At 35.6% G+C, this 23523-nt stretch overlaps 1 protein-coding gene across 13 annotated transcripts in view; it reads right to left on the reverse strand.

Moving 5' to 3' along the window:
* The window catches only part of Hr3 (Hormone receptor 3), a 114574-nt gene that overhangs the window by 30987 nt on the left and 60064 nt on the right, over positions 1-23523 (reverse strand). For 2 of the 13 annotated variants that reach the window (XM_053765100.2, XM_053765098.2), the window contains exon 1: positions 22906-23081. The exons of 10 other annotated variants lie outside the window; for them this stretch is intronic. Coding sequence is in view for 1 of the 3 variants with exons in the window: in XM_053765109.2 (XP_053621084.1) it covers positions 22906-22915 (10 nt within the window). In the remaining 2 variants the exon portion in view is untranslated. Of the gene's footprint in view, positions 1-22905; positions 23082-23523 lie in introns of those variants that run through there. One more of the 13 variants, XM_053765109.2, reaches the window with a different exon arrangement.

Genomic DNA, 23523 nt, shown 5'->3' on the forward strand with positions numbered 1-23523 from the left:
TCCAAATATTTACAAAAAATTTAGGAGTTATTCACCTCAAAGGCGCCGACCTTGCATTAGAGCGAGAGAGTGTGACGTCACAGGCTTCTCTTTCTAGAGCTAACGACCTATCGATTTTGGACCACGTGGTCTAATGATAATGGAAGTATTGATAAAAATCATTGTAGATAATATAATGATAAGAATATGTTTAACAAAATCGATAATAAAATCCATATCTAAGATAATAACAAGGCAATAACAAATTTTATCGACCAGAAAACTATTGCTTTAAACATTTTCTTGTTCATGTTTCATTTTCGGAAAATCGAAGTATTCGAATATAAGGAACAATGTGTAGCACTTCGTAGCAGTCGTAGCCGCGTAGGCTCTCGTAGACCCTTCGTAGAGGCATATTTTTTTAAAGTATCAAAGAGTTTTTTCAGCTTTTTTATTACATATTTGAGGTGTCTTGTTCATGTCTGTCTGTTACTTGTGTAGTTTTAAAGAGATAATATGTCTATCCTTGTCTAAATCGACTAATCAGTATGAGAAAGCATTAATGTATGTAAAGTATGCATGATAAATATTTTGATAGGATTTTAAGATTTTTTACAAGTAGAGATCCGTTGCTTGTTACCTACTTTAAATATCTTTCTCCGCGTATTCCCGGTTGCATTCACGATTGTGTTGTCCAAGGTCCATATAAAAAATAAACCGACCGGCCGCCTGCTTGAGGCCAACCACCTTTGGGAATGCAGTTGTTGCCTATCAGCTGCCAAGGATAGCCTTGGCCGTGTCCCTTAGCCGCCTTGTAAGACATCCATACGAGGCTATGGAGGCCCTATTCTAGGGCGTAACCACACACCACAAATATATTGAAATATATGTCATATTTAAAAATCTCTTATGTACAGAAATAAAATCATCCTAAATTATTCAAAGTTTAAAAATATTGCAGGAAAATTTCACATATCTATACTATATTATTATATTATTATAAAGAGGTAAGCGTTTGAGTTTGTCACTTTGTGAGTTTGTATGTTTGATGCGGGTAATCTCCGAAACTACCGAACCGAAATCGAAAATTATTTTACCATTAGAAAGGTACATTATCCAAGATTGCTATAGGCTATATTTTATCTCAAAATTCCCACGGGAGCGAAGCCCCGGGCAACATCTAGTAATGTACACATACCTGTAAAACAAAACAATATAAAATAAAATATATGAGTACATTCAATTGTCATGATATACATACGTTGTTGTGCAATAGTACTAAAGTTCATTGACATCGTATTGTGAAAAAAAATGATGATTCATGCAATATTTTTGATTAGTAATATTCTGAGTATATTTGTGATGTCATTAAGTATAATTCAGATTAAGAATTATTGTTGAAAAATATTTAGAACAATTTTTGATTTTGTTTTATTTATGAAAATCTATACTGAATATTATCAATATAGAAAAAAAATATTAAGTAAAAAAGAACTAAGTAGCGTACTACTTAATTTTAATAGTAATTTAGACTTAATTGTAATTTGACGTTAAAATTGTAGGTATACACAAACTTAAAAAATGTTTTCCAATAAAAGATGCAGCATTGGCCAAACAGAATATTAAAAAGTAAAACGGAACCGATTCTGATTTCAAAAAGTTCAGTATTATTCGAATTTCAAATTCGCCGAGAACGTCCACCAACAATGGTCCAACGAACTATGAACCAGCATGAACTTTACGACCTTTTCGTTTATTAAATACGTTAAATCCCTATATGTATTCTTTATTCAAAAGTAAAAAATATATATAACAGTTTTAAACAATTTTGACTTTTTGTTTTTCATCTTTGCTGCCATTGAGTGTTAAAGCTGACGCATCTAACTCCGGGGTCAAGAACGGCTTAACGTTGCTATAAATGGGCTATAATAAACACTAAAATATAATAAGTACATCTGTCTGTTTGTTTTCTAGTATTTTAACGTGTCAAAACAGTGCACTAATCCGAAATTTATATTCATATACATAAAAATAAACATTAATCGTTTTAAAATAACGCGTCAGTCATTCAGTTGCCTTTGCCTGTTGATATTAGTTCCTAAGTGCAGGCTCGACCTCACATAAAACTAAAGTCCACACGCTGATGCTCAAATTCCATCAGTCACGAGTTTACAACATAATCCTACTATTATTTATAAACGTGTAAGTTTATGAGGAATTTATGCGAAATTCCAAAGATTTTATTAATCTATTATTTCTGTTAACCTAGGCCATTAGCATTAATATAGAGGTAGAAGATATCGTTCCAATTTTAACTGCCAGATTGAAATGAAAAAGATTCCTATTTGAAATTCGAAATTATATGTCTAGTCTATATCTCTGGAAACCAAGTGCCAAAGTTTATCCCATAAGGAAGCAACAGGTTTTCATTTTTTTCCTATCCCAAAAGCAACTGGTTGGTTGAGAAAATAAAGAAAAATTCAAAATGAGAAGTGCAAAATTCTTCCTATGCTAGACGAGCGTTGACCCGCAGTTTCGGCAGCGGGGTTCGTCGCCCGAGCGTCGAACTGTGTAGCACTGGCTGGAGATAACTCGAACAATATCGATCTCTCGACAATTTGTTAGCGGCCAGTCAGTGAGCGATTGATGCGTTTCCGTTACGATTCCTTCATTATTTGCGGGATTCCAAATTTGAAGATTGATGAGACAAATTTAAAACTTTCTCTCGATTTAAAAATATCTGCTTAAAATGTTGGTTTTCGAACACCTTTCCTGTTCCAGTCTTAGTATTTAAAATGTTGCCAAAGTTTTCAAATTCAATTCAAAATAAAATTTTCGTTCGCATCAATTTGAAACGCATTCATAAGACAATACTATATTTTATCTACTGTTATTTGGTATAATTAGTTTGACATGTTGTTTTTCTCCAATTTGAGTAGCCAGAGAGCCAGTATCAGGGAGTAAACATCTCTAGCAAGCTTTATCTTATATAACACACGTAACAAACAAACGCACCGTTACACAGATAATTGACTACTATCTATAAATGAAGACTAGGAAACTAAAATGCAAAACAAATCTCCTAAACTAAAATAGTTTAATTCTTTAGTTAGCCTGAAGCAAACATAGTTGACCCGGTTTCGCTCGGGTCTTTGGCATCGTTTTGGGAAATTGGTTCAAGAGACTATGTTACTCGCGCGACTTTACACGTTCTACTTATTTAATGTTTTACTTTCGTTCAATCTTACTTTTAATCTTTGTTAAGATTAAGACCCAGTTTAATTATTACACTTTCATACACGGACACAACCACTAATACATTTCACAACTAAGAAAAGTAAATTAATAAAAAAATGTTGGTGAGCGATTTCTTGGATATTTACGTCCATCGATTTGAACCAATTCAGACGCCTTTTACATTTATTACTACTATTGAAGAATAACTGAAGAAGATCTCATTGGAAAATAACATTAACCCCCATTTTACACACACCACCCCAATCCCAAAACAGAGAAATCAATTCTATTTTACTGTGGTTCAACATTATTACTACAGTCAATTATACTACTAGCAAAGTCAATCCAAATCACTTGCTGAAATCAAAACAGATTCAGTTAATATTAGCTCGGAAATGATAAATCATTCCAGAACATATTATTCAAAGCAAAACTGCAACCGGTCTTGCCATAAACGAAAAAATAAAAACAAAAAGGATTTTCAAAATTCGAATATATGGAACCGGGAAGCTTGCGGCTCGATAAGGCCGGTTCCCGCACCCACGTGGTGGGTCAACGTCTGCCCCACTGCGCAGAGTTCGCTGAACGCAGCGCGTACCAACCTCACACAAGTGATGCTTACACGCACACAAGCGACCCGGTACACAGGTGACTAATTGTCTTCTTTTTTTAAATATTTTTTATTTATGGCCAATACTTTTTTTTGCTTTTTTGCCGAATTGGCTGATTTTATCTGTCATCCATTATGTCTGTAAATAATCTATTGGATATGATTACGATATGACATCATGTAATTTCTTGTCAGAAAGTTAAATCAGCAACGTATACTTACATACATGGAGCTCCTTATATAAGTAATTCATTATATAAATTCCTACCACCTACTGAAAGTAAGAAGCCTATATAGTATAGTTTTTACACGCGGCTTCGCTCGTGTTGATTTCAAAATATCGATATACTACCATAATCAGTACTATTAGCTACTCTCCCTGGCTTCCCTCACACTACACGTCTAAAAAAAAACGGAAATTACATCAACAGCGCATTCATAATTTAAATTAACGCAAATGCCAGAACGGTGGGCAAAATTAGACACTTTTTGGGTACCTGAGTGGTTAGAGGATGATCAAGGAGTAGAAGGCAGGAAGACCTCAACATATTTATAAAAGAATAGCCAGACTTTATTACAGATAAATAAGACGCCTTTGCCCAGCAGTGGGACATGTAATCAAAAAGTTAAAAAAAAAAAATCTGACCTAACCTACCCTGAAAACAGCCAGGCATTAAAAATTATAAACGATATTCTAACCCTAACTAATATTATAAATGCGAAAGTAAGTTTGTTTGAAGTATGAAGAAGGACTTAGGGAACCTTTAATCCCGGAAAATTAAATGTTCCAGTGGGAAACTACGCGGGCGATGCCGCGGGCACAAGCTAGTTTCGAATTAAAATAAAAACATTCCACAATCAAATGATTCATAATAAAGGTGTAACATAACAACACAATTTTTTTTAGAGGCAACAGAATCGATGCGCCTACGCAGCCAGCGGCCATCATAGTTTATTTTTAGTTCAAAAATGTTTATGTACTACAAGATCACTATTTCCGATCGTTCAACTTCTGTTAATAATTGATGTGCGTCGTAGTTTTTGATCACTGTGATATTTGGTGCTTCTCAGAGCGCTTCGACATATTCTGATTTCTATGGTTTCGAGCGCTGAGGCCGCGCTGTCATTACAATATTTCAAATTTTACCAAAGACAAGAATTGGTTTTACTATCTGACTTTAAACTAATTAATCTGTACTGTAATAATATCAATTTTATCAATGACCAGATGTTTCCCGGGGCTTCGGTCCCGTGGGAATTTTGAGATAAAGTATAGCCTATAGCAATCTTGGATAATGTACCTTACTAATGGTGAAAGAATTTTTGAAATCGGTTCGGTAGTTTCGGAGATTACCGAAATAGTATAACAAACAATAGTATAGATTAATTTTGGAAATGATTCCTTACTCAAGAAATTTTTTGACGACCTCCCGTGGTCATCACGCCGCCCTGCTACACTGGAGTTGGGTTCGATCCCCGCTGAGGTCGACATGGAAAATGATCTTTTTCAGATTGACCAGGGTCTCTGATGTTTATATATGTATATGTTATTGAATACAGTATCGTTGAGTTAGTATCCCATAACACAAGTTTCGAACTTACTTTGGGTACTGGGGTATTATTTAATCTGTGCTTTGGGGCTAATTGAATCTGTGTGATTTGACCCTCCCTATATATTTTTTATTTCTCTATGGCAACACCATAATTTTTTACACAAATAACATTGTGTACTGTACAGGTTGTAGAGGTCATTATACGACCTCTAAGGCCGGTAATGTCGGCATATTACTCTTGTGATAACGCGAGTTAAGCAACGTCTGTTCCAGATATGTTTAAGATGGGTCGTAAAATTTTTCATTTCTGCATGACTGATTTTTTTCGGGGTTATTCACTATGAGACCAGATGTTGCTACACATGTGATCAAATGGTTAAACGCGAAAAAAAAACCATGTTTTTGTATGGAAGATAATATTTGCTGTATAAACATAGGTATATCGACGACAGACATACATCAACGTTCACGCAACTATCACGGTTTTTCACATCAGCCTGGACGGACAACAGTTCCTGCACCTTCCACCTATTGACCAAAATACAGAGAGGTCACTGACCCCAAGGTCGTTCGCTCGAGGGTGAGCCGGGACTGCGGGGAACATTGCACCCTCTGTTGACACTGTGTCTCGGTTTGGCGGGAAATCCGAACATCTTGCCCGAATTTCTACGTTACATTGCGAAATTTTGCGTGGCGAGAATAGGACCACTCCATTTCCTCCCGTGGATGTAGTACTAGATGACTAAGGGCAAAGGCTTTCACAGATGATAAGCAACAATAACATTCCCAAAGAGTGTTGACGTCACGCAGGCGGTCATAAAATCAGAGGCGAATCTTCAAAAAATGCTTCTTTTTTACGCGGGCCCTGAGTTTTAGATATTAAAGACGAGAATGAAACCTACACTCAATTATAAGAGTGAGCGGGATCTGTAACAAGACAGATCATTGCCAAAAAGAGAATAACCTATGACAACCAGGAAATCAACCACGGCTCAACTTAAACTGGACATTAATTTTTGGCTCATTCACCCCGGCTCGTCCATTGACCCCAGGACTTATCTCACTGGTGATAATGTGCGAATAATCTTGAATTTTTTATTCATAACTGTTCCTGTTCGAATTTCGAATGGTGGCGGTCGATTTTTGAAAAAGGAATGACGTTTTAGTTCCGTTCCATAATGCGTGATGCAGTCTATGGTCGTAATTTGGTTTCGCGCCAAAACTTGACGTGCGTGCGCAAATTCCTCGGAATAAACAAACAAAACAAGTAAAAAATATTTTTTTATTGAAGTATGCTTTACAATTTAAATAAACATCAAACATTTTTATCTCACATGATGTATTACGAGATTACTATTTTTAGAGGTTAAAAAAGAAACGTGACTTTTTTTATAATATTTTAACATCTACGGCTGAGTTTATTTGAGTTCAGTCAACTACGATGACTTAAACCGTGACTTAAACACACAGATTAGTGTAAGTAACTATTGTATCACGAATAAGTCCTGATGACATTTAAAAATAATTCGATGTTCTGTATTTAAAAAAAAATATTATTATTATTAGCAACTCGCTTTTGCACGCGGCTTCGACAGCTGTGAATATAAATATAAGCTGTGTATATAATAAAAGTCTGTAATATTTATCAGTATTTTTTATCCCAAAATTACAACCTGAAGTCCGGAGCGCAGCGCATTCATTTACAATTTAATTTCACCCCGGTCACCCATCTCATATGGCATTATATTTAATGTTACTTCACCATGTTTACCGCCGTCACAACACTCAGGTTATTGACCGCGGATGAAACTATATGGAAATGGCCGAATGTTGGCGCGAAAACGTCATAGTTTTGTAGCAATTCGTCATGAGCCGACCTTGAAGGACCCGAGTTCGAATCCCTATTGCATAATCTGTGGAAATATTTTAAGCACGTAGACACATGCTTGTAAGAAATAACGCCACATCATAACTTTAAAATATAAAACATTTTTTTATTTTACCGACCTTTATTTTGCCTGCATAGAAAAATATTCCTTTGCGTACCAAAATATTAAAAAAAAAAAATTCGTTTTGACAAAACAATGATGTCAAATGCACTATCCATGGATTTAATATGTATGTACCTACTAATTCCATGGCACTAACCCTTTGCGTCGCAAAATTGAAACCCGAAAAAAATCCGAATAGGTGCCTATTCCTTTTCAAAAAAAGAACGCGGCCGAACCACAGTCTAGAAAAGTGAAACAGTCATTTGTTCATGATGAAACCGTAGGTCAGTTCGCCCGAGAACATTGACTCGCGAATTTGTTTCTGGAAGGTTCAATGGTTTTGTAATAGCTACGTAGGTGCCAGTGCGTTGACTGCGAATTTCGGTAACGTAAGTCAAGGAACGCTCATGATGGCCGGCCTTGAGATGGATACATTTTTTAACATCTCACTGTATTGCGACATTTTCTTAGAATGACTTGTAATATTGGAAACGTTTGAGTGAAAATATGACACTTATATTTATCGCCTTACGTTACATATTCGCGGAAATTCGAATTACAATTTGAAAAAAAAAATAGAAGAAAGAAAAAGATCAGTAGTGTACATTTCAAAAATAGAAATTCCCATACGCGTTCTATTATACCTACGTAAGTAGAAGTATTTTACTACATATTTACTATATCTATATCTTCCACAACCAAAAACCGCCAAAATAATCACGAAGTACAGTCGACCGCATGTCAAGTTACATTGAATCTTTATGCCACAGTAAAATAAATAAATAAATAAATATATTAGGACAAATCACACAGATTGAGCTAGCCCCAAAGTAAGTTCGAGTCTTGTGTTACGGGATACTAACTCAACGATACTATATTTTATAACAAATACATATATAGATAAACATCCAAGACCAGGGCCAATCGGAAAAAGAGCATTTCCACTTTACCACTGCGCCACCGAGGTCGTCATATACAGTGATAGGGGTGAATTTGTACGGTAGGATGATGTGCTGTTCCCTGTACATTTTCCATAGATACGAGGGGTTCATTCAACCCGGTACGTTGACATTATAACAAATATTTTGTATGAATTCGGTATGCTACCTGAGGTATCTTTTACAAAGCTTTCGCAAATACAGTTTCTTACTCAGCTGTTAAAGCGTTGGAACCCAGGGCCCGATTTCCTACGGTGTCTCTACTTCGCACGGGCTTCGCCATTTACCCATTGACACGCATAACTTCTTTGATGACTTCAAGCCAACATTTTTTGCGGGAACCACACATATTAGAATGTACGTTCTATTAATATTTTAATGAATGTTCTTATATCTGTGGCGAGTTATCTCCCTCTCTCTCTCATGGTCGCGTGTTCCTGGTGTCATTCCAGGCTGTGTGTGACGTCCCGAAGGCCAAGGTCAGCGTAAAAAATAAACTTATTTTGAAGATTCGGCTGTGATTTTATTACCGGACGCCAGCCTAACGTCAACCCTTCTTAGGAATGCTAACGTTGCCTAGCTGCTGACAAGTCAGTCCCTTAGTCATCTTGTATGACATCCACGGGTGGTTTTGTGGAACTTTCTAAGTTAATAATAATTCTAAGTAATAACGAATTTTTAATAAAGAAGTTATACACTAAATTGTGATTATTAGATGTTGCCCGGGGCTCCGCTCCCGTGGGAATTTTGGGATAAAATATAACCTATAGCAATCTTGAGTAATGTACCTTTCTAATGGTGAAAGAATTTTTGGTTTGGTAGTTTCGGAGATTACCCGCCTCAAACATACAAACTCACAAACGCTTACTTCTGTATAATAATAGTTAGATCAATGATATTAATTTTCACGTCTTTATAATACACGGAATAGTCAGAGTCTCAGGCAGTTGACACAGATGTAAGGTTACTAAAATTCTACATTTTAGATACGAATATCGAAGGAAAAATGGACTATGCCTTGATCATTTTTTACCATTTAAAAGGGAAGTTTATTTTATCAATCAAAAACACAAATTTCGTTATCAGCGGCGAAATATCACGTGTTGTCTGTCTCGCTCATACTATAAATATATAACAGAGGCCAGTGCCCGGTCATTGACCCGCCGAAAATTCTGAGGGCAACGAACGACCGAGCTCAAGTTGAATGAACTAAACATTGACTGATTTTTTGCTATTTTTCGCGAATGGGCGGGCGTTTTTTTAAAAAAATTTTCGCAAAAATCGATTTTGATTTTTTTTTTCGTGTATTTTTAAGATTTTTTTTATATTTATAAAAAAATTGGGTCTTTTACGTATGTATGAGTGTGTTATTATAAGAAATAAATTTTGTGAGTTGTCTTTTGACAACAATAATTTTTTAATAATTATTAATTTGTTTTTCGCTCAAAATGTTTTAGACGCGTAGTATATTGAAAATAAATATATTATTTTCTGATGAGGCAAAAAAATATTTAAAATCTACTGGGAGTTCGGGCAAATTTGTTTTTATTATTTATTTTTTTCTTTTCTGCGCATTTTTTTTTTACTATTATATTTTTATTACCAAAAACACACATGTTTTGTATTCTTATTATTTTTTAAAAGAAACGGTGCATTTTTTCCTAAAATATTGTGAAGCATCAAAAACATAGGTACCTACCAAGCAAGAGTTCAAAAATTTTTGACCGTGCATTATAAACCGATACAAGAATTTCACTGATCAACTATTGTGTATATTCACTTTAAGACCACACGGAGTTGACCGTGCGTGTGGTCAAATGGGTGGTGTGTTCTCACTAGTTCCATCGGAAAATAGTTCCATGGAACTAGTGAGAACACACCTAATGGGTAAATGTTTTTTTTTTTCATTACACCACATATCAAGATAGAAATTGAAAGTTAAATAAAAATGACGTATTTTTTAATCTAAACGTCATTTGTAGTTTATGCGAATAATACTTATATTGAACAATGTTTAAATAGGTAGTCTTACCTATATATATGGGCTATGTCTGTTTGTACATAACAGGAAATATTAAAGAAAAGTAATTACGAAGGTCTGATGAGACTAATAGAAGCCAAAACAATTTTTTTAGATTTTTTGTCTGGCTTTCTGTCTGTCTGTATGTTGGTTCGCGAATCACGCAAACACTGCTGGATGGAATGTAATGTGTTTTTACAGTTGTATAAAGGATAGTCTAACTTAAAATCTGGTATAGATTTTATTGCGATACGTTGCTTAGAACCTGATAATATTACAAGAGAAATAAGAGCGGGCAAAGCCGCGGCCAAAAGCTAGTTAATAATTTATTTTTCTTCGAGTCTTTTCATTGACTTCAGCAGCCATATTAATTAATATCAGAAATTAATAATATAAGGAAAAAAATATTGTTCTGTTTTATAACACCCTGTATTAAGAGATATCGATAAACACAAGCGTTTAATCAAATTAATCAATCGTGATACAAAAACATATCGTTATAAAGGTCAATGACCGTATTTTGACGACAAACAAAAATGGAAGAATTTTCCGAGGAAATTGCGATTTCTTTGTGAATCATATTTTTATTTCGCAGTCAACACTAAGGAACATTTGTTCAAAAGCTTAAGTACAATGTTTAAAATTGAACAAAGTATTCAATTATGTATTTCATGATTGTATGACGGCGTGTATGACAAGAGTGATGAGTGTTTTGTGCAGTTCTTTCTTATACGATTGCACAAAAAAGAAGTCTCATATGGTTTTGTGTACAGGATATTAGGGCGGGACTCGACAGTTGTGCTATACTATGTGCCAACTGAATCCCGAAAAATTAACATTACTCCTGTACAGATCAGTTAGGTATAGTTATTTATTAGTCACTAGCGACCCGCACCGGCTTCGCTCGGGTAAAAAGATAATAAATTATACACCTAAACCTTCCTCAGGAACCACACTATCTATTGGTGAAAACCGCATGAAAATCCGAGAGTAGTAGTAGAGTTTTTTTTTAGACGCGCCAGAGGACTTTGTTTTGTAATATGTAAGGATTTTTAATGGAAAGAGACTGGGGAGGCTTTTGCCCAGCTGTGGGACATGTTAAGGATATAAAAAAATGTTATTAACTAGTATTTCGCTGCGAACATGAATATTTGAAAAACGACTGAACCAATTTTGATGATTCACGAACTTAAAAATTCGATTCTATAATTCGATATCAAAATCGGACCAACGGTTCGAAATTTATCGCGTTACAAACAAACAAACATACATACATACATACATACACACACACACACATAGTGGGGATGTTTCAATGGCTGTTTGATGATTGGTGTTGATGATTATAACGTTCATTCGAGGGTTAAACCACAGATAAACTAGGGAACATTTGACGCGCAAAAATCGTTCTTTCCTTTTCATTACAATTTGCATGACTGAGATAGACTATGTGCTATTTCACTCGAGTCAATGGTAATGCGTGAGATAGAGTGATATGTTGCGCGTCAAATGTTACCTTGTGTATTCGTAGCTTTAAGTAACTATTACTGCTTTTATACCATCCTGTGTGTTTTAATACATAAAGTTAATTTATCTATTACACCATAATTTATATAACTTATATTTTTCCTTTAGATTTAGAATAACAAAATACCAACAGATTTTGTTAATACGTTCGTACGTACGTATGATTCGAACAAATATACATATTATTTTGACCTAATTACGAAAATTCCGTTTTGTTTATTTTCCTGATTTATTTAGAATTTGATGTCATGCAAATTTTAAGGAAATCCGAGGTACCTCTCTCTCTCTCTTTCATTTGAGCGTTTTCCCGGTTCCTTCCTCAGCCATCGGGCGTTGGAGCCCAGGGTCCGCTTTTCTACTATCGTCGAAATTTTCCGAAAAAAAAAATGTCAAATATAACATTTTCCTTCTGACTGTATTTTTTTAATTCTCGTCAATACGGGTCCAATAACCGCTGGGGGTGAACGCACTGAGGCCACCTAGACATGAACCCTCAATGGGGAATACCTTTGATAAGCGCCATCTGTTATCAAATATATTTAACTAATTCTTGAACTTGAGTTTGAACAAATTCCTCAATTTAACTCGTGTTACATACAAATCTACGTAAGTACCTAAAATTTAATAATGAATCAACTGACAAATTATATTAACATTGAATTATTCATTATATAGTGTACACCCTGTAACATTCATAAAATTAATTGATGCGTCTGTCTGTATGAAAGAGATAAACTCAAAAACAACCTGACGGATTTTTGTACAGTTTTTGTTCAATAGTCTAAGCTTGGAAAATCTTTTGGAGAGTCTCCATTGCTGAGAGCTTTCTGAGTATATAATATAACCTACTACTTTTTGCCCGCGGCTTCGCCCGCGTTATTTTTTCCGGGATGAAAGGTACCCTATGTTCTTCTACTTCAAACATGTATGCGAAACTTCAAAAAAATTGGTTGAGTAGATAGTGGTGAAGAGGTAATAAACAAACTTACTTTCACATTTATAATATAGACTAGATGTTGCCCGCGGATTTTCTCCCGTGGGAATTTTGCTATACATAATATAGCCTATAGCAATCTTGGATTTAACGTACCTTTCTAATGGTGAAAGATTTTTTGAAATCGGTTCGGTAGTTTCGGAGATTACCCGCCTCAAACATACAAACTCACAAACGCTTAGCTCTTTATAATAATAGTATAGTTTAGGATTGCACTAACGTACTCCTGCAGATGTGTCTTGCTCTGTGAAGGCAGACATACTGTCAATTTATTTACAATGACGTAATCTTAGACTAGTGTTCGCTGCATTAGGACTTCGACTCGGGAGATCCAGTGGTTTGAAAATTGCCTAAGTTCAAATCAAATCATTTATTCAGAAATTAGGTATTCACAGGCAATTTTTCACGTCAAATATTATTGAAGTGAAAAGTTCTTTAGCGGTGTTGTACACTTTTTGTGATGGGTCAAAAATGTTTAACTCGCGTCAGGACACGTGACCCTGATCGAAAATTCGTAAGACGTCAAAAATGCACTATTTTAATACTTTCACTTCTGCCGGCACTCCCGGAGTGCAACCCGGTTTTTTTTCTATAGTACTCTTTCACAAGATACAAACTACTGGCATTTCGGAACGTCCACTGCTGAGAAGAAATGCCGGAAGAAACTCATTTGAACAGTGTTGGTCCCTATCATGCCAGAAGGGCTTAGGTACCTTAGCTCAATAGTATTAAAAAGTACATGGTCAAAAAGTATACAAAAACATGTTATGATTGTGATGTGAACGATATCAGATTTTTAGCACCACCGCCACAGCTTTGTCAATAGCTTATGTTAAGTCAGTTTTAGTAAAGACAGCGCGGCGACCCGCGTTCGAAACGGTCTGAGAACCACACTTCTTTCTTTCCATATAGTATTGAGTCCAAGTATATCTATTGCACAACAGTTCTCGGTAGTTTAATCTTGGATCCAAAATACTGATTGTCATAAAGAAATGTCCAGGAATTATAGATCTGACAACCCTAATTAGAACAGGCATTAATGTCGGCTTCCAAACTAACCTACGCTAATGTCATGCCGGCTATACAATATAGCGAACCAGTTCGCCGAACTTTGGCGGATTCGGTATACATTGCTCGGTTTTCATTGCGGCAAATAAAATAACTCATACAAACCACGCAATGTTTATGCATGGCATGCATTAAGTATGGCAAAATTTTCGACGACAGTGTGGAGCCGGCATTAGGTATGTTCACATTTTGTAATCGTTATTTATAATCAAGATTAAGATTTTTCCCAATCGCCGTCCATTTTGGTATTTGTTTCTTATACATTTTTCAAAATAAAAGAATATGATTGGTGAACCTACAATACTACGTAGTATTGGAGGAAAATAAATGTATAATTTTAAAAACAATGAAAATTTAAAAAAAAAAATCAGTATTAGACCGCCATCTAGTGTTGGATAGCAATACCAAAGTTCAAGCAACTGCCAAACTGAGTTGAACGACCTCAGTCTTATCTTAGGTTGTTGTGTGACGCAGAGTATTTTTTCATAAAGTAATGAAGGGAAATTGTATTGTAATGTACGACACCATTATTGCCCTTTACAATCGGTGTGAAGGTAAGTGGAGTGTGGTTCCGCCCTAAAATAGATCCACTCCATATCCACCGGTGTATATAGTACGTATCTAAACTACATATTAAATGATTTTCATGCATAAATAGTGTGATATCTGAGAAAGGTTTTGGTGTATAATTTTTTTTTACCCGAGCGAAGCCAGGACGGGCTCCTAGTTAAATAATATGTATGATTATTACAAGCGCAAGTATCTTTGTATGTTTCAGTCATTTTCGAGGTATGTGTGCGTGTAACACCAGTAGGTACAGTCAACAGCACTCCAACCTATACAAACTAATTGCAAACTCGCCGCTATTACCGCGCAATAGAGGTTCAAATGTTGGGTGACTCGATGTGCTGTTGACTGTACATTGTTTAGTTTCATTTTTTTATTTCATCATATATTCGTAAACTAGAAGTTGTCACATCGTAATTATTTTATCTGAAGGCGTCAGTCTGTCTAACACGTTATCAATCTAACTCAACGCTGATAACACAGATCTGAATTACTATAAAATGATGTATAATTACGTCATTTAAATATGCAAATAATTTCATTTAAACGATACGGTCACCACATTATGTTAGATTACGTTTCCATTTTAGTCCGAAGAAAGGAGAACACAATATTATTGGGACACATTGCCCGAATTGACACTTTTTAATTTCAATAAAAAAATAAAATACATTCATTTCCAGCATAACCCATAGTGTTAGTAAGACAAAAACTTAATTTCCATGTTAGTAATATATTTTTTGTTATTCATTTAATGAATATATTATTTATCTATACTATTATTATAAAGAGGTAAGCGTTTGTGAGTTTGTATGTTTGAGCCGGGTAATCTCCGAAACTACCGAACCGATTTCAAACATTCTTTCACCATTAGAAAGGTATAGAAAGGTACAATTTCCTAGATTGCTATAGGCTCTATATTTTATCTCAAAATTCCCACGGGAGCGAATCCCCGGGCAACATCTAGTTTAATATATTTTCGTTGATAATTCGGAAAATAAAAAAAATGCTGTTTTGTACAGTCAGAAAGAAACTAAGGACGACACCCGAAATGACAAAAGCTGTAAACAACACTTCGCGGATATTTATTTGGTCGTCATAATTTTATAGCCTTTTCAAGGGCATGATGTGCGAATCAAATGTTAGTGTAGTTTATTGCATGGCTGTGTAAGAATTTCTTTGATACGATCGAAAAAGCGCTGACGAAAATCATACAATATTCAGTTTCTCTATCCCTTTTAATCGTATGTCTCTCTCATTTTGACATTTGTTATTCGCAACCATTTCGATGAACATATAAATTCCTTGGACTGTACCATACATAACAGCTGCTATAAATAATAATAAGTGAATGTCCGAATTGTCACTAAATAATATTTGCTTTTTATTTGTTGTAAAATATTATTTGTGTTGAATAAATAAGATTATTTTTTTTATCAATTTTTTAAAAAAATTAAAATTGACAATTTGGTTAGCCCCAATATTGTGTCCCAGTCGACAGTAACTCGGAGTTAAGATACCGGATGAAGGCGAAACTTTCATACTTATAATGTATACTAGAGAGTTGTTTTTAATAATTTTCACAAATACGAAATGCTTTTCATGCTGGTTTGGGACCGAAGGAAAAAGGTAGACTGCGCTAGCTGTTACTCTGCCTGCGCGGATTGTAAAAGTCAATTAAGGGAAAAGGCTATATTATATAAACTGGATTTTTTTCCAAAGGCGACGAGCTGGCAACTTGTTGATATTTAATCTCAATTTCACCAATTAGTGGATAAATGTGGCCTTCGAGTTTCGCAATCTTGGTTCTGTCTACACCTTAAGAAATAAAGACGTGATACTGTATGCAAAGTTTGGTCAAAATCTAATATTAAACCAATATGACAGATATTTCAATAGGTATAAAGGCTAAAAAAAACTAATTATTTTTACAAATTAATAATAGCCATTATTATTTTTCTCCACAAAGGTGTACAACTTTATTGCATAAACATAGTAACCGGCAATAATCGTTCAACGACACGGCAGTAAAAAAACAATAAGAATGCAATCGGTCAATGTACGATTAAATCCATAGTGCTGATAAAAATGACATAATGTAAAAAGCCGGTGACCAGACGAGAAAAATCACGCAGCGCCATCTATCGCCAAGCGGCGGAGTCAAAGGGTCAATGACGCCCGTTCGCGTAATATTTACAGGTACATTGATCCGTAAACACGGTAACAAATGTGTTGGATGGAACAGTTAAACTTTCGCTAGTTTCTCTATTCGGCAACAGATGGCGCTAATCTTTTTATTTTTATTTTTATTTTTGTGTTATGCGTCTACGAAATAATCTCTCGAGTTGTGCGGTTTCAATTATGATCATGTTAAATCAACCAAAAAAATATTTCTACATACCAGGTTTACAGGTTACCTATGTTAAATATGAGTAGACTTTATTGACAGACATACAAAACTTGTACTAGATCTATAAGATAACTTGTAATAGAACTATAAGAAGTTGATGTAGAATATCGACTGACTATTTTCCTACTGTATTTTTCATTATGAAAAATACAGTAGGAACTACTTTTAAATGAATGAAGGTAGACCCTTTTATACGAATCCACTAGTGCCACAACCCACATACCTACATTTAATTCACTATCTCCCCAACCGTGTTCAAGGTCGAGGATTCCTAATTCAAAGGGACCCTTCTTCCCTTCGGTCACTTGGGCATCATAAGAAGAGCTAAATTTTTTTAAAGCTGACCCTTACACCGACGCGTAACACGAATTAAATAATTTGTGTACAAATTGTATAGGTGTAAATATAAAACTTCTACTTATTCCTATAGAAACTTCTTCTAAGATTTTGATATATATAACAATAGGTTTTGCTGGCGCATTTTGTATGAGCGCCGTGTTAAGCATTGAGAAAAGCATTGAAAATACACACTCGTCAATTTATCATTGACTGTAAGTACAGAGTAAGAAATAAAGTGCATGTGCTAGAAATTTTACTTCATCTTAATATATGTCTACTATTAGGCATAGATTTAGCTGCACGACAATGAAAAGCGTTTAACGCAAAAGAAAGTATTAATTTTCTGTATATAACTTTCGACATTTTCGACACGATTACGTTCTCACAAAAAACCATGCCAACCTACCACCCTACACTAGGGAACATTTGACGCGCAACACACATATTCTCACTCATTTCCATTATATCGAGTTAAATAAAAACTTCTACGTCGAAAAGGAAAGAATTCTTTGCTGCAAACCATATTGTAATCGTGGCTTTACATCCGTTCGGTGTAAATGCACCCGCGTCGTGCTCATGTCACTGTCAATTGCGCAATCGGCGATCTCCACTAAAGTCTGGTTGCTCGTGACTATGTAATGTACCGGTTAGTGAATGTGCCCGTAACACGCTAATGCGATAAACATTTCAATAATAAACATAGATATTTTTAAGAGACATCATGACACACGTAGGGAACAGGAGATCAGAGAGCAGAATTTTTGCTCAGGGGGCTTACCATCATCTCTAAACGCGATCCACTTTACGACCTAAACTGAACTGCATCGCAAATTCGTACCATCGACTTAATTTTTAGTATGAATGCGATTCATTTCAGGTGTCTAAATTGAACTGAGTTGCATTGGAATCGTTCTGTAAAAGTTGATGCAAGGCCTGCTGTTCTATGATATACGTTCTGGGCACGTTGCAAGGTTGCAACCCTAGTAATTTGAAACGAAGCACGACTTCCTTGCTGAATCAGGACGAAGTAAGAATTTTATTAAATGTCGGACGATTTCGGGACGACAGAAGAATAAAACTAGCGTCTGGTTACTTCTCAGTAGCACCAGAGCCCAGGGTTACACTACACTTTCTCCTCCACTTTGAATAATCTTCAACATCCCTATAGACCACACATATCATTATTTGACGACATCAAGCCAGCATTTTATGGGTTTGCCCCTTGCCCTTATAGTTTGAAACTGTCCCTGTTTCTTCTGTGGCTGTTGAGCGTCGCAGTCAAGGGGATCCTCGGCTCCTCTGTTTTTCTACATTTTCATAACGACTTCGCATGGTCCTAGACATTCCTTAATTGTTAGATATTGATCTTCTTATTTAAGAGCTCTTGCTCTTCTCAGAGGAGTATACGCCACGCATCTCTATCCTCAGCTTTGCTTTTAAGGTGTTTTTAAAGTTGTTAGACCATTGGCTATATCATAGTTTACACATGACATAAGGCTCGCGACATCCTTCAATTTTCTTGAGGAAGGAATAATTTCCAAAATCAATCATACCTAAACCACAGTACAGATTAACTTAATTTTAAAGTCAGATATAGTAAAACTAATTCTTGTCTTTGTTCAAATTTGTAATATTGTAAAGACAGCGCGACCGCAGCGCAGCGGTCGAAACGCTGTGAGAAACGCAACCAAAATAATGTAAAAATTTACACATATTTTTGCAAATCAATTTTATCTTTTATGTCTGTCTAACAATCTATGTCAGTCTAACACCCTTCTAATCAAAACGGGATACTTAGATATACATTTAATTTCCGAATATAAGAGGAGGGTAGGTCAGCACAAAAGCTTGGCAGGTCGATGGGGTGCTTATCTGTGTTACTGTTTGTCATTTGAGACATAAGTGAATCATACATATGAAACTGTGTTCGTTTGTTTGTCGTACTTCAAAACGAAGCATTGGTTGTGGTGATATTTCAAGCTCTTTATATATAAAAAAAAAACATTAATTCAAATTAAACAACAAAAAAAACTCAAAATTATCCTTATATATTGTAAAAAGACGTCTATGTCTTGTCTGTGTGTCTATATGAACGCGAAAATCTCGGAAAGTAGTACTTGTACTGTAGCATAATCTCCTATGGTATTTTATTTAAATATCACTACATGCGGTCTACACTATTATTATAAAGAGATAAGCGTTTGTGAGTTTGTTTGTTTGAGGCGGGTAATCTCCGAAACTATCGAACCGATTTCAAAAATTCTTTCACCATTAGAAAGATACATTTTCAGGCTCATTTCAGGCAATTCCCACGGGAGCGAAGTCCCTGGCTGTTGCCCTGGTCTTCTTTTTAGTATGAAATAAAGCCGCTTCACGCAGTCAGTCTGTCAGCTCCTATGAACGCTTAGGTCTTCAAAACTACGCAACGGATTTTGATGCGGCTTTTTTAAATAGACAGTGTGAATCTTGAGGAAGGTGCATAATTTATTATGGTTTTACCCGAGCGAGGCTAGGACGGGGCGCTGGTCTGTAATAAATTAAAAGAAATCAATAAAATGTAATGTTAGCGCCAGTAAGCTGGAAACGCCCTCTTGACTGCTAGGCCCTGTCTGTCCGTAACAAAAAAGATGAGAGATTTAAATTATTCAAGTTCAAAATACAAAGTAGGGCGAAGGTTACTCGAAGGTCCAAGGTCAGGCAGATTCAGGGCAGCATCAGGTGACCTGAATCTGAGGTCATATCCGCTTTAGGGGAAGGGGTCATTGGATTGGATGCCACTTTGTTTTGAGGTCATCTGGACGAAATATTTTCTCTCTCTTTTACTCACTTATTAACTAAACACCCGGCCCGACTTCGCACGGGCTAAGAGCCAGTCGTGCTCCGTTGTTTTCTATAAGTTTCGACACCGACGTGCGGTACCTCATACAATTCCTTCGTTGTTCTTCGTTGTCTTTCGACAGACGTCAAAACGACGCGACAGAGCGCGACTGAGCAATGAGACATAGCTCTGACACGCTGTTTTGTATGTTTTATATTTTAACCTTCGTTAATAAATTATTAGAACGATTGTGATAACTGCATCATAGTCCGTTGCGTGGTTTAAAAGTAAGTGACTAGATTGTGACTAGATGTTTCCCGGGGCTTCGTTCCCGTGGGAATTTTGAGACAAAATATAGCCTATAGCAATCTTGGGCGATGTACCTTTTAATGGTTGAAAGAATTTTTGAAATCGGTTCGGTAGTTTCGGAGATTACCCGCCTCAAACATACAAACTCACAAAGTCACAAACTCAACGCCTAAAACCTCTTTATAAAAATAGTATAAAGTGATTTAATAACTTTAAATCACTTTATACTATTTTTGCACTCATGAAATATATTGATGCACAAAAGGTATACTTAATGCTAGTAGTCAGTCATTATTATAACTTAAAACTTTTCAATAAACCAATACTCGACGGCAAAAAGTCTCACATTTTAACTCCCTATTTTAAAGCACTTTCGCGGAGACACATAGGCTTTTCAACCGGCCACGTGGCGTAAATAGGTCATCTATTGTAGACAATATATAACGCTGTCCTTTTCTACGATAATGGGAGTGAAAGGGAGATAACACTCCCCTCGGTTTCAGTAATACTTGAGGCTACTTTATAATGAATAGTAACTACTAACGCTTGATATAGATGGTTTTGAAGCCACAGGGTTTTAAATGGCCTATATACATAAGGTCGTCTGTATGAGTACCTCACTCTCATACATTTCAGCCGTCAAACAGCAGTGCTTGCACTGTGGTGTGCCGGTTTGAAGGGCGAGCGAGGCGGTGTGAGTACAGCGTGCGTTAAATAGCTAGGACACAAAGTAGGCAACGCGCGTGTCACTCCTGTAGTGTCGCAGGCGTTGATGCAGACAGCGGTGACTATTTCTGATCAGGTGGGTCTCATGCCTAATTGTCTGTTCGGTAGTATAAAATATTGCTCATGATCGCCGTGTTTCGACGAACTTTGCTCAGTTCTTGCTATGGTCGATATAAAGATCACAATGGCATTTTATTTAAATTCAGTTGTGTGGTTCTTGCTCTATAAGGACCAATAAATATCCTAGCATGGATGCAGGATGGAGGATGGAGCAGCTGATAGACAACAACATTCCCAAAGGGTAGACATCAGCAAGGCGGCCGGTTGTGAAATTACAGATTATATGAATATAATTACGGATCCTGGGCGTCACAGCTAGGAACAATGGATGAGAGAAATGTTTGTATCTCTCACATTAATAAAACAAGCTATGTAAGACGATAGTCGACGATTATGGCCGATCGTGAATGCCGTAATATGGCATCATGAAAGTAAATTATCTAATATGATATGTAAATAAATAGATATTTGATTATGTAAATTTTTAAATTAAAATTATTTAAATGTTCCGATGATCTTACAAACACATAAATTGAAGAATGTGGTTATAATTAAAACTGTTTTTTTACTATCGTAATAACAAAGTAGGTCTTACTAAATATATCATAAACAAGAAATTACCAGTGTGTAATAAAAAAAATAAATCATATATTTTACATCTGATATTTTATTTCTTTTATTTTCGCTTAGAAATGATAAAATAAAAAGTTATGATTTATGATGATAGTGCTAGAGTGTAGATACATAAGTACGTTTTTCTTTTTTAACAGGTGCAAAGGTTAAACGTCAAAATCCGTCATTTAGTGTTGTGCACAACACATGCAATTAGCACGATTGTAATTGTAAAAGTCATGGTAATAATAGTGATTTTGTAATACGCGTTCGTTTTCTTATCGTTTCAGAGAAACCGAGATAGGTATAGGTACCTATAAGTACACAATGTAATTTTTTATCGCCGGTTCTATAAATGAAACTATTGTAACTTTTGTGGTTTGGGGACGCATGCTCGGTTTGTGTGTTCGTTTGTTATCATTTTCGATAAAATTTGATCTGATCAAATAATGTGAATCATGTTATATTTGACTTATTGATTTTGCAGTTCTTTTCAACTGTATTATGGAATTTAACACAGATGTTTATATATTTTTGCGAAGGCAATAAGTACACTTAATAGGAAGATTTATCTATATATTAATATAGAGCCATCAGGCTGAACACATCACTTTTCTCACAATCCCAAAATTTTATGTTATTATATTTAATTAAGTAATAATTACAAAAAAGAAGTAACTGCTAATGAAAGGCAGCTTTGATATCACCTCAGTTACATTATGTAATCAGTGAATTATTCAAAAAAAAAGACACGTCAAACCCCTTTCTTTATAAACACGTTGTTTTAGGCGTCAATTAATTTCGTTATAACCACTTATTACGTCTAGTCATTACGTAAAAAGACAATAAAAACGAATTGACCACGACATGAAGACTAGTGCGCGATCATCGCAGGTAACAGTTACATTTAACTGTTACACACACCGTTAATGCAAATAGCAACAAATTCAGATGCAAAAAACGTTTCGCACTTTTAATTGGGTAATTAAAAACGTTAATAATTATATTTTGTATTAAGAAAGTCAACATCTCGCTGTAAATAACGTAACTTGTTATTATTACTGTTACATCACTATCGTAGCGGAAACTGCTTTTCCAGCGGAGTTGTGACAACCATTCTAAATTTAAATTTTAAAACTAATCAAACCTCCTGTCATTCCGTCAAATAAAATTCCTTATTTAAAATTCACTGCACTGACACATAACTGGTCACTTTTCACAACACAGGCCACTAAAGAAGATTTTAAAATTCTAATTTCGAAAATGCGCGCCGAATTTGTAAGGACCCGCTCACACCGAGATGTTGCAAGCGGGCCATCGAGGGAACAACTAGGAAATGAATACAGGCGCAAAGCACACGAGCAGGCTGTGCGTACGTGTGTGTGGACGCCGTCTGTGCATGCATGCGTGTATGAAGGTGCATACGTTTTGACAGGCACATGCGGAGTTTATTTATAGGCCTATGCGTGCTATATGACACGGGACATAGTGTGCGTGCATTTTTCAAAAATCAAATCAAAATAGACATCAAAATAAAGCACTAATTTGATATAACTGTGAAGTGAAAAAAATCTAATTGGATTCTAACAAGCGAGTAATAAAACGCGAAGAGCTGGCGGTCAATTAAAATTTTAATCAGTAACATCTTATATGGCAGATTAAAAATCTCTAAGGGGCTATGTAGCGGTTCTAAGAGAAAAATGTTACTCGGCTAAATCACAACAACCGTTATTGCATAACAGTCTGAGGGAAAAGGAGGTGCAGC

Source organism: Plodia interpunctella, chromosome 27 (assembly GCF_027563975.2).
Source record: "Plodia interpunctella isolate USDA-ARS_2022_Savannah chromosome 27, ilPloInte3.2, whole genome shotgun sequence".
NCBI lineage: Eukaryota > Metazoa > Arthropoda > Insecta > Lepidoptera > Pyralidae > Plodia > Plodia interpunctella.